The sequence below is a fragment of the Caretta caretta genome, chromosome 12 (genome assembly GCF_965140235.1).
Source record: "Caretta caretta isolate rCarCar2 chromosome 12, rCarCar1.hap1, whole genome shotgun sequence".
Taxonomy (NCBI): Eukaryota; Metazoa; Chordata; order Testudines; family Cheloniidae; genus Caretta; species Caretta caretta.
The window spans coordinates 18,997,416-19,010,949 of record NC_134217.1 but is presented as its reverse complement, the minus strand read 5'-3'; the positions used below and the strand labels follow the sequence as shown (position 1 = coordinate 19,010,949).

General features: G+C 42.7%; 1 protein-coding gene across 4 annotated transcripts in view; it reads left to right on the top strand.

Moving 5' to 3' along the window:
• Positions 1–13,534, top strand: part of PHKB (phosphorylase kinase regulatory subunit beta) — a 216,756-nt gene that overhangs the window by 38,817 nt on the left and 164,405 nt on the right. For all 4 annotated transcript variants that reach the window (XM_048816935.2, XM_048816937.2, XM_048816934.2 and 1 more), the window contains one exon: positions 951–1,089. In XM_048816935.2, the coding sequence (XP_048672892.1) occupies positions 951–1,089 (139 nt within the window). The remainder of the gene's footprint in view (positions 1–950; positions 1,090–13,534) is intronic.

The window sequence follows — 13,534 nt, the reverse complement described above, 5'->3', positions numbered from 1 at the left end:
ATTACTTCCTTGTTTCTTTCAAGGCATTTTTTAAAATCCTCTGCTGTCTGGCTGCTTTTCCCACCACATCTACAAGCAAAGGAAAAGGGAGTTTCAAACTTCCCGGGCCTTACAGTGGGAGGGGCGGACATCCTTTTACCTGGCGTCAGAGCAGTGGAGATGCTGCCCAGAGGGTCGCTTTTGGAATTGTGGGATATCCTCCGGAGACCAAAAGGTGTTTGCACAGGTGGAACATGTCTTCACTTTCAGAACAGCACAAAAAGAACAGTGGAAAGAACTGTATGCCTCTCGTGAAGGTGGTTTTCTCTTTGCGGTGAACTTCTGAGTTCACCGCAAAAAGTCATTATCAAGTGTAGACACTCCCACAGTTTTAGCGCAAAAAAGGGACATTTTGTGCTTTAAATGGCAAGTGTAGAAATAGCCTTAGTGCACAGTGATCAATGTGTATAAAAGAAAAATGCCTGTATAATCCAGAATTGTTTCTATTGGGCAAAGAGGATTTTTTAAACCCTGTCTGTCCTTGAAATCTTTTGGGGACAAATCAAAATACTGTAGACTTTTATTTAAATTAAATTTTAAAAAATGCAGTGCCCATGCAAGCAAATTCAGATTATTGGAGTGGCTTGCATTGAGTTGGTTTTAATGTAAATAGGCTGTGATATAGCTATAAACTAATTTTTAATCCATAGAAGTTGCTTTGAATACTTATTTTGAAGAAATATTAGTGTAGGAGAGATTGATAAAAGCAATGGCATGTATGTGTAGGGGGAAAATTACCTTGTTTTTGGGTCTCTCGTTTGTTTTTGTTTTTTCTCTTGTTTTTATTTCCATTGTGTAGTTCTCTTATAGGTTGTCTGCAGTTTATTCCTAACTCCCCCCCCCCCACCCATTAAGCTTAATTTAGGCTTGGAGGAAATTGAAATCTTAAAAAGATTTGTTTTTCTTTGCAGTCAAGTCAACGGTGTTGCTTTATCAAAGTCCAACTACTGGTCTCTTTCCCACAAAAACGTTTGGTGACAACCAGAAGGCAAAGGTGCAAGACAGTCTTTACTGTGCTGCATGTGCTTGGGCATTAGCACTTGCATACAGGTAAATTGCTTTTCTTCTGATGGTAAAGATGGTTAATAATTATCCCATGTTTGGATTTTATGGTGTTGCATACCATAGAAGCATCTAAGTGAGAGACATCGTGTATCAAAAATAGTTTTGTAAACCTCTGGAAATGAAAACGGTGTAAGAAGCATGGTATAAATGTGCATATTGCCACTTTAATAACAATGTCACTTGACTTTCATAAGTTAGAAAACTGATTTTTTGTTTGTTTTTAGCATAACCTTTTGAGATGTTTTGTCTTCACATAAGCGCCTCTTCTAAATTTTCACTGTCACCGATGTTCTGAGGCAGTATGATTAAGGCATGTTGTCAAAACTTGTTATGGTAGTGAATAATACTACAGTACCTGGAAGATAAACTGAGTTCTTTCCTTCTCAGGCATCAGCACTGATACATTTTGCAGGTCAAATTTTTGCCTTCAGTTACACCTGTGCACCTCCACTGTGTGCCTGTTGTTGTATATTTGTAACTAGAGGCAGAATGTAACCCAATAATTGAAACTTAGTTTTGATTATAGATAAGAGACAATAAAAACCTCGTTCTTGGAGTGATGTCCCTATAGGTGCTCCACTGTAGGTGTATGTGCGCCCCTGCGCGTCTAATCAGAGATTTTTGGTAGCAGTGTCCGTTGAGCCTGCGCCTGTGCTCTTCTCCATTCCCCTCCACCGTGGTGGTCTGCCTTGAAGCTATCTAGCACTGCGCTGGTGAACCCCGCTCACTTCCTTCTCAACTGCCTTTGGCCTTGAACAGAGTGAGCAGTCGTCCCTTCTTTATCTGTGTCATTAGCATAAGTAGTAGCTGTTTTTGTTTTTCTGTTCTCCTTAATAGTTAGTTAGTGTTTCCTTTTTTCTTTTTTTTTTTTTTTTACTTCTTTGCAGGGTGTCTAAAAATCAATGATTTAAAAAAAAAACAGATTTATTTTATTTAAATCAGATTTTTTTGATAAAATACATAAAATGTATCCAGCAATCATCCCTCCATAATGCAAACTATAATAAACTTCAGAGCTAAGGGTGAACCATTCAAGAAATATGTTTGATGATGATGTTTTAAAGAAAGTCACACCAGTGAACTGGTGGAAGTCACTTAAGCATTTGGATTCAGAGACTGTTGAAGTGATAATCCCCCTTTTAACAGCAGTAGCTTCTTCTGCCTGTGTAGAAAGAGAATATTTTCTTCCTTTGGACTAATTCATTCCAAACTGGGAAATCATTTGGTACCTGAAAAAGCAGGAAAGCTTGTTTTTCTTTTCCAGATTATGAACAAACAGGAAAATGAAGGGGAAGACAACTAAGTTAGCTGCAGAAGCCAATATTTTAAGTATCTAATGTTGACCTGGCTGATACAGTCCATTAAATTTTTGTGGTTTTTTTTAAATATTTCATTAACTATTTTAGTTAAAAACAATTTTAACAAAAAAAAGCCCTGATTTTAACAAAATTGAATGTTTAACTAAATTCAACAATTCATGTGCTTGTTTTGTTAAAATATTATATGTTTGCTGTTGAAGAAAAAAATTCAGACTACATAATGTTGTTGTTTTAGTTAAATAAAACAATTTAAATGTTTGTCTGGTGATGTTCTCCTCCTAATACAGCATAGCAAGAGAATCCTCCAAATATTAATGATTAACCTGTTGAAATGGAGATAGTTCACCTCCCAGTGACTTCATAAATATCTGCCTCAATTACCTTTGGTAAATGAAATAACCAAACAATCATTCATTTTCTGATATAGCTGTAAAACTAATCTGAAAAGTTTTCAAAATAAATCACTGTTTAAAAATGTATAGTGTGTACCTTCTAAAAATGAAACCTACATCTATCTCTGAGTTGTGAAGAATATGTATTAAGGTTATAACAGCCAACAAGAATGCACTTTTATGTAAAAATCCATGATTAAATAGAGTCTTCCTGATTAGTAATTTAAATCTATTTGATTTAAATCAAATCCACCGTGCTCCTTTGGGATTTAAAAAAAAAAGAAAGTAAGTAAGTAAAAGAAATTTAGTTTCCTGCTCTATCTGGGGGCTTTCCCCTCTTCCCTCCCCCCACCCCCATTGGGCGTTTAGTATACTTTAATTTTTTTTTCAGTTTAAAAAAAAAAAAGGAAAAGAAGAGTAGTAAAAAAGATGTTTTTTCTGCATTCCTCACTGCTAGAGGATGATAGCTCCCCGCCCAGGGGCATGCCTGGCTCTCTCTGCTCCAAGAGGTGCATCTCCTGCAAGTAGTCAATTCCTGTAATGGCCAGACACTTTCACGGTGCCTGGGAGAGCCTCACAGTGGTGCTTGACCTGCCACAGCTAAAACAGCAGTCTGCAGGAACTGAGAGCTGAAGTTAAAACTCCTCCTTATGGAGAAGGCACTTCAGTCTCCAGGGAACTCTGGTGCTGACCCCGGATCATCCAGGGAGCCTTTAACTTCAAAGGGAGTAAAGTTGTGGACAAAACCAGCAGACTCCCCCTGTAAAGGCTTATAAAAAGGGCTCCAAGTAGTTGGTCAGCCAGAGGGGCTCCCCAGTGCGTCCACCTCGGTACCAGCAGCTCTGAAGCAGGATACCCAGATGGGGGCCTCCGCTGTGAGCTCTGCTCTGTGGCACCGGCTGCACCACCTGGAGAAGCCAGGGGCTCCGCAGTCAGGCTCTGAGGCAATGGTACCGCCCACTAAGGAGACAGACAATTACCATACCGTCTCTAAAAGAACGTCACAAAGAAACCCTTTGGTATCAGGTGTGACAAAACTCCCATCTATGGAGTGCCCCGCACCTTCCCAACCATCGGTACTGACAACATACCACAGACACTCCTCTGCAGTTCCAAGTGAGCCCATGGTACCACATGAGCTCTGGTACCCTGGAGATCTGTGGCCCTGGTATCCAGGGAAAGACCATGACTGTACCATCTCTAAAAGAGTGGCACCAACAAAACTTTCTCTACCAGGCACAACAAAACTCTCATCTGAGGAGTGCTCTGCATCTTCTCAACCATCATTACCGACAAAGTACCATGGACGCTCCTCCATGGTACCGAGTGAGCCCAGGGTACTACATGATCTCTGGTACCCTGGAGACCTGATGGTTGGGGAAGAACCGCAATCCCCATTACTTGGTACCAGGGTCCCGGTACTGAGCACATCCCAGCACCTGGGATCGCTCTTGGTACCGGGCTGTGTATCACCAATACCCCAGTTGGCGCTGCCCTTACCCAGTGACGAGTCAGACAGTGGCCAGGAGGAGGTCATTTCTGGCTCCTCATTTTGGCCCACCATCATAATACAAGGGTCTTCTCCAATTCCACAAATGGTGGTATGGGCCCTCTGGGGTAAGCCCCCTCAGCCAGGGGAGGAGGAAGCTTTCTCAGAACAGGAAGAAGGACTCGAAGGGGAAGCTACCCCTCCAGCATGCTTCTCCTGATTTCCACTTGATGAGGCTGTACTGCTTCCCCTCCCATCACTTGGGGATGATTATAAGAATTTTCTGGACTTTACCAAGTGGATGACATATGAGCTGCAGATTCCCCTACAGGAAGTTGCAGATACACATCACAAGTGATACACATCACAAGTTGGTGGATATTCTTCACACCTCCTCCTCATCCAGAATTGCTCTCCCAATTAATGAGGTGATTCTAGATCCTACCGAAGTCATCTGACAGACACCAGCCTCCATCGCACCAACCAGCATCAGAGCCAAAAATAAAAATAATTTTAAAAAATTACTACATCTGTCCCAAAGAGGCAGACTTTGTTTCAACATCCGCAGCCCAACTCCATCATAGTGAATGCACGAAGCACACAACATAATGCCAAGTTGACCCCATACAATCGGGCTTGACAAGATGGTGTATTACCATTACATTACCATATAGAGTCACGAATTACCAAACTGTCATGGTCAAATACAATTTTATTAATTATGGGAAACTCAGTGCATTTCTAGAACATTTACTGGAGATACAAAAAGAACAGTTTCAGACCATTCTTAGAGAGGGTTAGTTAATAGCCAGACTGGTGCTAGAGACAGCACTGGATGTAGCTGATACAGCTGCCCACCCAGTCTCCATGACAGTGGTACTGAGGCGGGCTTCTTGGCTACACCTTTGTGGATTGCCCAAAGAGCTGCAGAAGGCTTCCAGTTTGAAGGGCTCAAACTCTTCGCGGAGAAGACAGATTCTTCTCTCCACATCCTGAAGGATTCCCAGACCACATTATGCTCCCTAGGAATCTACACTGTGGAACAGAAGAGAAGATATACCTTCAGCCACAGCACAGGTCACAATCTCCTCAATACCCACCATCTCAGTGCTGTTACAAGCCACGGTGTAAGAGGACGAGGGCTCAAAAGCGGAAGCAGTCTGCACCCCAGTCTGTGACCTCTCAAACCGCCTCTTCTAAGCACTTTTGACAGGTTGGTCGAGGGCCTGAACAATTATACCTTGCAGTGTCAGCTGCCACCTACACACCTGTCATGCCCCTTCAGAATTCACCTGGCCCTACTTCACAGTAGTTGGGAGAATATCACCTCTGACAGATGTGTCCTGGAGATCATTTTGAAGAGTTACGCCATTCAATTAATGTCCCTCCCCCATTCCAACCCTCCTTCCCTGTCCTGCTTCAGGGACCCTTCTCATGAGAACCTAGTTCATCAGGAAATATATAATTTGTTATGCTTAGGGGCCAGTGAACCAGTCCAAGTGCAACTCAGGAGCAAGGGGTTTTACTCTCATTATTTCCTGATCCCCAAGGTGAAGGGAGGTTGGAGCCCATTCTAGATCTAAGGGCATTAAACAAATACTGGAAGGCGCAGATGTTAAAGATGGTCACACTAGCAGCCATTATTCCAGCTATAGAGCAAGGAGATTGATTTCCAGCCGTCAGCCTACAAGATGTCTACTTCCATATCTCAATACGTCCATCGCACAGGAGATTTCCTATGATTTACGTTTGGGACAGGACCATTATCAATACAGACTGCTCCACCCAGGGTATTCTCCAAGGTTGTCTTTATTGTAGCTGCACACTAACCCCGGTATAGTGACTGGAGTTTATCAGCACCAACCTTGATGTGGTACAAGCGAGAGCATTCCTCCCACTACGCAGACTCACCACCCTGGGACGGATGCCTCCCTAATAGGCTGGGGAGCTCACCTACACAACCACAAGGGTCAGGGCAAATTTCCTTCCGCAGAAATGACCTTCCATATCACTCTTTTGGAGCTAAGGGCTGTCAGGAATGCCTGTTCACACTTTCTGCCTTTCATCAAGAACACCCACACACAAATCATGAGGAACTTAATATGACTTGTATGTTGTACGTAAATTGCCAAGTGCGTGCCAGATCTCCCTCCCTTTGCAAGGAAGCACTCAAACTTGGGAATTGGTGCATCCATCACAATGTGCTCATCTCAGCCTTCTGTCTACTAGGGATACAGAACGTGACAGCCGACAATCTGTTTGTGCTCCTGTGGCACTCCCAATGAGTAGATATTGAACTCCAAAGGGCTTCAAGATATATTCGCCGTTTGGGGAACCCTAACTACGAATCTGTTCGCTACTTACCGGAACAAGAAGTGTGCTTGTTACTGCTCCAGGGCCGGCCTGGGGAAACATTCACAGGAAGACGCCCTCATCCTCACATGGGACGGGGCCCTCTTGTATGCCTTTTCCCAGTTTCCTCTTCTATCCAAGGTCCTGTTGAAAATTCAAAGAGACAAAGCTAGTGTTATTCTGATTGCCCCTCCTGGCCATGACCAGTGTGGCTCCCTTACCTGACACAGATGGCAGTATGCCCTCCTGTTCCTCTTCAGCGCATTCCTCACCTGCTCTCTCAATACAATGGGCTGATCCTTTTCCCCCAACCTGCGGGTCCTGGTCCTCCACCTCCAGGCTTGGCTCCTTCTTAGTTCCAAGGCTTAGAAGCAGAATGCTCTGACGAGCTGAAAGATGTGTTGCTACACACCCAAAAGTTGACCACGCAACATACTTACCTACAAAATTGAAACAATTTGAAGTTTGTTGTCATTCTAAACACATAGACCCAACCTCATCTTCCCTCCCTCTGATTTTGCACGACATTTTAGACCTCAAGAGGTCAAAACTCTCACTCAGCTCCCTTAAGGTACATTTCCTGGTGAAAACTGTTTTCCACTAGCAGATAGAGATGTACTTTGGTGTTTGCTCACCCGCTGACGTGTAGATTCCTTAAGGGCATTTGGAATCTCTTCCCACATGTGATACCACCCGCTCCAGCCTGGGACCTTAACCTAGTTCTCAGGGCTTTGATTAGACCTCCCTTTGAGTCCATGGCAACTTGCTCTCTCTTACACCCGTCCATGGTGACAACATTTCTAATTGCCATCACCTCGGCTAGGCGCATAGGAGAAATAGCAGCCCTGATGGCTCACCCACCGTTAACGGCCTTTTTTAAAGATAAAGTAATTCTAAAGTCATATCCCAAGTTTGTCCCTACTTTCTCTGCACTTTCCATACGAATCAACAGATCCATCTCCCTGTTTTTTTTTTCGCAAAACCACATTGTGACAACAGGGAGATGATTCTGCATATGCTAGATGTTAGAAGGACACAAGCATTCTACTTGGACAGGACTAAGGACTTTAGGAAATCCCCTAAACTCTTCCTTTCATCTACAGAAAGATCCAAAAGCTCTGTGATATTGGCTTAAAGACTATCCAGGTGGGTCTTTGGCTTCATTAATCACTGTTATCAAGGGCACAACCTGCTTCCATCCAGAGTCCATATGTACTCCATGAGTGGAAAAGGTAGAAAATTGAGTTTTGTTGTTGCTGAGTAGTTGCTAGAATAGGTCAAAACTGGAGATGTTATGCTTCGTTTTAGATGGTTTTGAAACTTACATTAAACTTTTGAAAAGATAAGTACTTAAAACTAGAAGTTTTAATTGGGAATTAAGGCACTTAAAATATATTCAGATGGTAAAGTCCCAAAAATGGAAAAGGTAGTCTAATTAGGTATTTTCCCATATAGGTAAATCTGTTGTTAGGCCAAAGGCAAAATATCTGGAGAGAGAATATTGCCAGCCGATGTAGGAGGATGTTGCAGGTTTGCAAATTACACCTCCAGACACCAAGAGACCTTTGATTTCAGGTTTTTGCAAGGATATCTGGTGACCAAGATTAAGGCATACCATATCTGGAACTTTAATTTTCTGTAATCAGTTGTAATTTTACCTCTAAAAGTATTCACTGTGGTGGCATGCAGATCTTCCTGTCTTTTAACTGATAACAGAGGGTTAAGAGTAAATTGAATTTATAAAGTGAAGTTGAGAACAGGGGAAGCAGAGATCTATCCAGTTTGATTCTACCTCTGGCTGTACTTCCAAGTACATTATCATTCCCTTAGGACTTGTCTACATGGGAAAAAAGCCCAGAATAGCTAGTGTGGAATAGCTGTCCCTGAATAGCTATTCAGCATTAACTCCCTGGGTGAACACTATTATTCCACAGTGAATGCCTTTATATAATTCAGAGTAATTGACTTTGGAAGTGTGAGATAGGTATTGTGCTTTAAATGCACAGCCTAGCTGTTTTACACTATCTTCCATATGAATTTCCCATTTAGGCAAGCCGTTGTAAAGTTTTAAATCTTCTGTCAGGAATGTATGTATTTTGTAGCTAAACTTTAAGATTTGTATTGAGTATCAAATATGCTATTTAAAAGCTGTTTATAACTTTTTGTCTTCATTTGGTCCACTTCTTTCCTCATTTACCACTATAATTCTGAGTTCTTGAACACTGTTATAGAAAGGTCCTAACCACTTAAAATCTATGCTGTTGGTTTTAAAGCCCATGCCTCTTGCCACTGAGATCTAGATTTCCATACAGGAATTAAACCTAAATTATATGAGTTCTGGAGGCCTCAAAAGTCTCCTGGTGGATGAATTTTTATCTGTTTCAAACTATCAGCTCATGCAGACTCAATCAAAAATAAATAAACAAACAAGCTATACAGAAATGTCTACTTTTATGTATCTTTTTATTTGTTGCTCCTTTGACCTGACTTTTTGAAATGAGGTTTTGGGCTGAATAGCTTTGTAAAACTCCAGTTCCCTAACTTTTATAAGTATAGCTTCATTTGTAAATTTCTGTTGGGAGTATAGCCCAAAAACCTGTGACAATCATAATAATTAAAAAATTTGACCCTTTTTTTCACTCCCATAACATTATATAAACAGCTTTTTAAATTTTACTTACCAGGAACATCAAGAATATCTTGTGAGCTCCCTGTTTCACTAACCTATATAAAGGGTCTCCACAACACATTGATGGCAGTAACTTTTTTCCCCTAAATTTTTTGCTGTGTAATACCTTTTGACTTTAGTTGGGAAAGTATGGTTCCTGTCGTCATAAAATCATAGAATATCAGGGTTGGAAGGGACCTCAGGAGGTCATCTAGTCCAACCCCCTGCTCAAAGCAGGACCGACCCCCAATTAAATCATCCCAGCCAGGGCTTTGTCAAGCCTGACCTTAAAAACTTCTAAGGAAGCAGATTCCACCACCTCCTTAGGTAATGCATTCCAGTGTTTCACCACCCTCCTAGTGAAAAAGTTTTTCCTAATATCCAACCTAAATCTCCCCCACTGCAACTTGAGACCATTACTCCTTGTCCTGTCATCTGCTATCACTGAGAGTAATCTAGATCCATCCTCTTTGGAACCCCCTTTCAGGTAGTTGAAAGCCGCTATCAAATCCCCCCTCATTCTTCTCTTCTGTAGCCTAAACAATCCCAGTTCCTTCAGCCTCTCCTCATAACTCATGTGTTCCAGACCCCTAATCATTTTTGTTGCCCTCTGCTGGACTCTCTCCAATTTTTCCACATCCTTCTTGTAGTGTGGGGCCCAAAACTGGACACAGTACTCCAGATGAGGCCTCACCAATGTCGAATAGAGGGGGACGATCACGTCCCTCGATCTGCTGGCAGTGCCCCTACTTATACATGCCAAAATGCCATTGGCCTTCTTGGCAACAAGGGAACACTGTTGACTCATATCCAGCTTCTCGTCCACTGTAACCCCTAGGTCCTTTTCTGCAGAATTGCTGCCTAGCCATTCAGTCCCTAGTCTGTATTGGTGTATTGGATTCTTCCATCCTAAGTGCAGGACTCTGCACTTGTCCTTGTTGAACCTCATCAGATTTCTTTTGGCCCAATCCTCCAATTTGTCTCGGGCACTCTGTATCCTATCCCTACCCTCCAGCATATCTACCACTCCTCCCAGTTTAGTGTCATCTGCAAACTTGCTGAGGGTGCAATCCACACCATCCTCCAGATCATTTATGAAGATATTGAACAAAACCGGCCCCAGGACCGACCCTTGGGGCACTCCGCTTGATACTGGCTGCCAACTAGACATGGAGCCATTGATCACTACCTGTTGAGCCCGACAATCTAGCCAACTTTCTACCCACCTTATAGTGCATTCATCCAGCCCATACTTTAACTTGCTAACAAGAATACTGTGGGAGACCTTGTCAAAAGCTTTGCTAAAGTGAAGGAACGACACGTCCACGGCTTTCCCTTCATCCACAGAACCAGTTATCTCGTCATAGAAGGCAATTAGATTAGTCAGGCGAGACTTGCCCTTGGGGATTCTATGCTGACTGTTCCTGATCACTTTCCTCTCCTATAAGTGCTTCAGAATTGATTCCTTGAGGATCTATTCCATGATTTTTCCAGGGACTGAGGTGAGGCTGACTGGCCTGTAGTTCCCAGGATCCTCCTCCTTCCCTTTTTTAAAGATGGGCACTACATTAGCCTTTTTCCAGTCGTCCGGGACTTCCCGGATCGCCATGAGTTTTCAAAGATAATGGACAATGGCTCTGCAATCACATCCGCCAACTCCTTTTGCACTCTCGGATGCAATGCATCCGGCTCCATGGACTTGTGCACGTCCAGCTTTTCTAAATAGTCCCGAACCACTTTTCTCCACAGAGGGCTGGTCACCTCCTCCCCATGCTGTGCTGCCCAGTGCAGTAGTCTGGGAGCTAACCTTGTTCGTGAAGACAGAGGCAAAAAAAGTATTGAGTACATTAGCTTTTTCCACATCCTCTGTCACTAGGTTGCCTCCCTCATTCAGTAAGGGGCCGACACTTCCCTTGACTTTCTTCTCATTGCAAACATACCTGAAGAAACCCTTCTTGTTACTCTTAACATCTCTTGCTATTCGGGTCTTTGAAAATGTACTCCTACTGGTATGTGTCAACACTTAAACTCAAGAATAAAATTATTCTTAGAGATCCTCTTTTAAAAGATACACTCATTGTTTCTAATTCTAGTGATACTAAATTTTTCTGCTTGCAAGCTAAATGGATTACATGAGAAGGCTCTTACCAGGTACTCGTTCTTTAACATGTTTCTAAGCAATTTCTTTGCTTCCAATATATCTCCTAATTGGGCTGTGTTCCTGATTGAGGCTTTTGACCACTACTGTAGTATAAATAATAATCACAAAATATTGTGAGTTGGTAGGGAAAAACTAGCAAATGCAGGTGTGACGGGTTCGGTCATAGAGACCCCCTTGGGACTGTCACGTGATGTGCTGGAATTACCTCTGAGCCTGTTTTCCCTGGCAGCTTGGGACTCCAGAACCCTGCCTTGTTGATCTAGACATTCTAGCCTGCTGTAACACAGACCTGGGTTTGGTCCACGCCCCCAAAGCTGCATGCTTTAACCAAAAACTGCTCAGCAGGTTACCTGCGTCCAGCACCCAGACACCCAGCTCCCAATGGGATCGAAACCCAAATAAATCCTTTTTACTCTGTATTAAGCTTATACAAGGTAAACTCATAAATTGTCTACCCTCTATAACACTGATAGAGAGATATGCACAGCTGTTTGCTCTCACAGATATTAATTACTTCCTCTGGGTTTACTGATACACAAAAGTGATTTTATTAAGTGTAAAAAAGTAGGATTTAAGTGGTTTCAAGTAATAACAGAAAGAACAAAGTAAGTTACAAAGCAAAATAAAACACTCATGGCTAAGCCTAATCCATTTAGAAACTGTTTACAGGTAAATCTCACCCTCAGAGATGTTCCAATAAGCTTCTTTTACAGACTAGACTCCTTCCTAGTCTTGGCCCAATCCTTTCCCCTGGTACAGTCCTTGTTAGTTTTAGCAGGCATCTTAGGTGAAAAGCAGGGTCTTTTTCATGGCTGGGACCCCCCTTTGTTCTCCTCCACCCCCTTTCATAGCTTTGGCACAAGGCAGGAATCTTTTGTCTCTCTGGATCCCCACCCATCCTTCTAAATAGAAAAACACCAGGTTTAAGATGGATTCCACCATTCTTCCTGGGCTGGCTTACAGGAACACAGGAAGGCTTGCAAGTAAACAGAGTCATTTACAACCAATTGTCCTAGTCAAGGGGAGGCATCAAGATTCTAAACCATCATCAGTGGCCCACACTTTGCATAATTACAGTAGTACATCAGAGTTATACTTTATATTTCTAGCTTTAGTTACAAGAATGATACATACATACAAATATGTTGAACACACTCAGTAGATTATAAGCTTTGTAATGATACCTTACAAGAGACCCTTTGCATAAAGCATAGTCCAGTTACATCATATTTACACTTATAAGCATGTTTCCATAAAACATTATGGAGTGCAATGTCACAGCATGCACCTTCTAAATCTCAATTTCTCTTCATATAGATGTCTCTATTAATACACAAAAAGGTAAGGGAAAAAATATATATAGTAACACAATTGTTTCTAAATAGAGTGTTTTCCAAAGTTTCTGTAAAGCAGGTCTTCAGTTGAAGTTATTGGGCTTTCCTGTCCACCTTTTGCCACTTAATAGTGAAAGTTAAGTTGGCATCCACCTTGACTTAGAATTTTTTGGAGGTGTTCATCTGATATAGAATATTTAATGTTAAGTGTCAGGATCCGGTAGGAAGAGGCTATAATTAGGGCCCTACTAAATTCATGATCCATTATGGTCAATTTCACGGCCATAGGAACTGAAAATTGGTTAATTTCACGTTTTCAGATGTTTTAATCTGAAATTTCAGGATGTTGTAAACCGGCGGGGGGATCACAAACCTGGTGTAGGGGGGGTCATGGGATTGCCACCCTCAGTTCTGTGCTGCCTTCAGAGCTGGACAGAGAGGGGAGGAGGGGTTGCAGAGCTATCTGCATCTGGGAGAGATACACAAGAGCAGCCCTGCAGGGAAAGAGCAAGTCCTGTCCTGTCTCTCCCCTGCCCGGACTAGCAGCTAGGAGCCCCCTTTTCTGGGGCGCTCCCAGCAGCACAGGGAAGATCGGCTCCAACTCCACAAGCCTCCTCCAACTACAGGAACCTTTGGGGCTGCTGCACAGTCCCAGAGCATCCTGCAACAGGGGGAGGCACCCAAAGGTGGGTCTGCTCTTCTCCCCCCTCCCCCC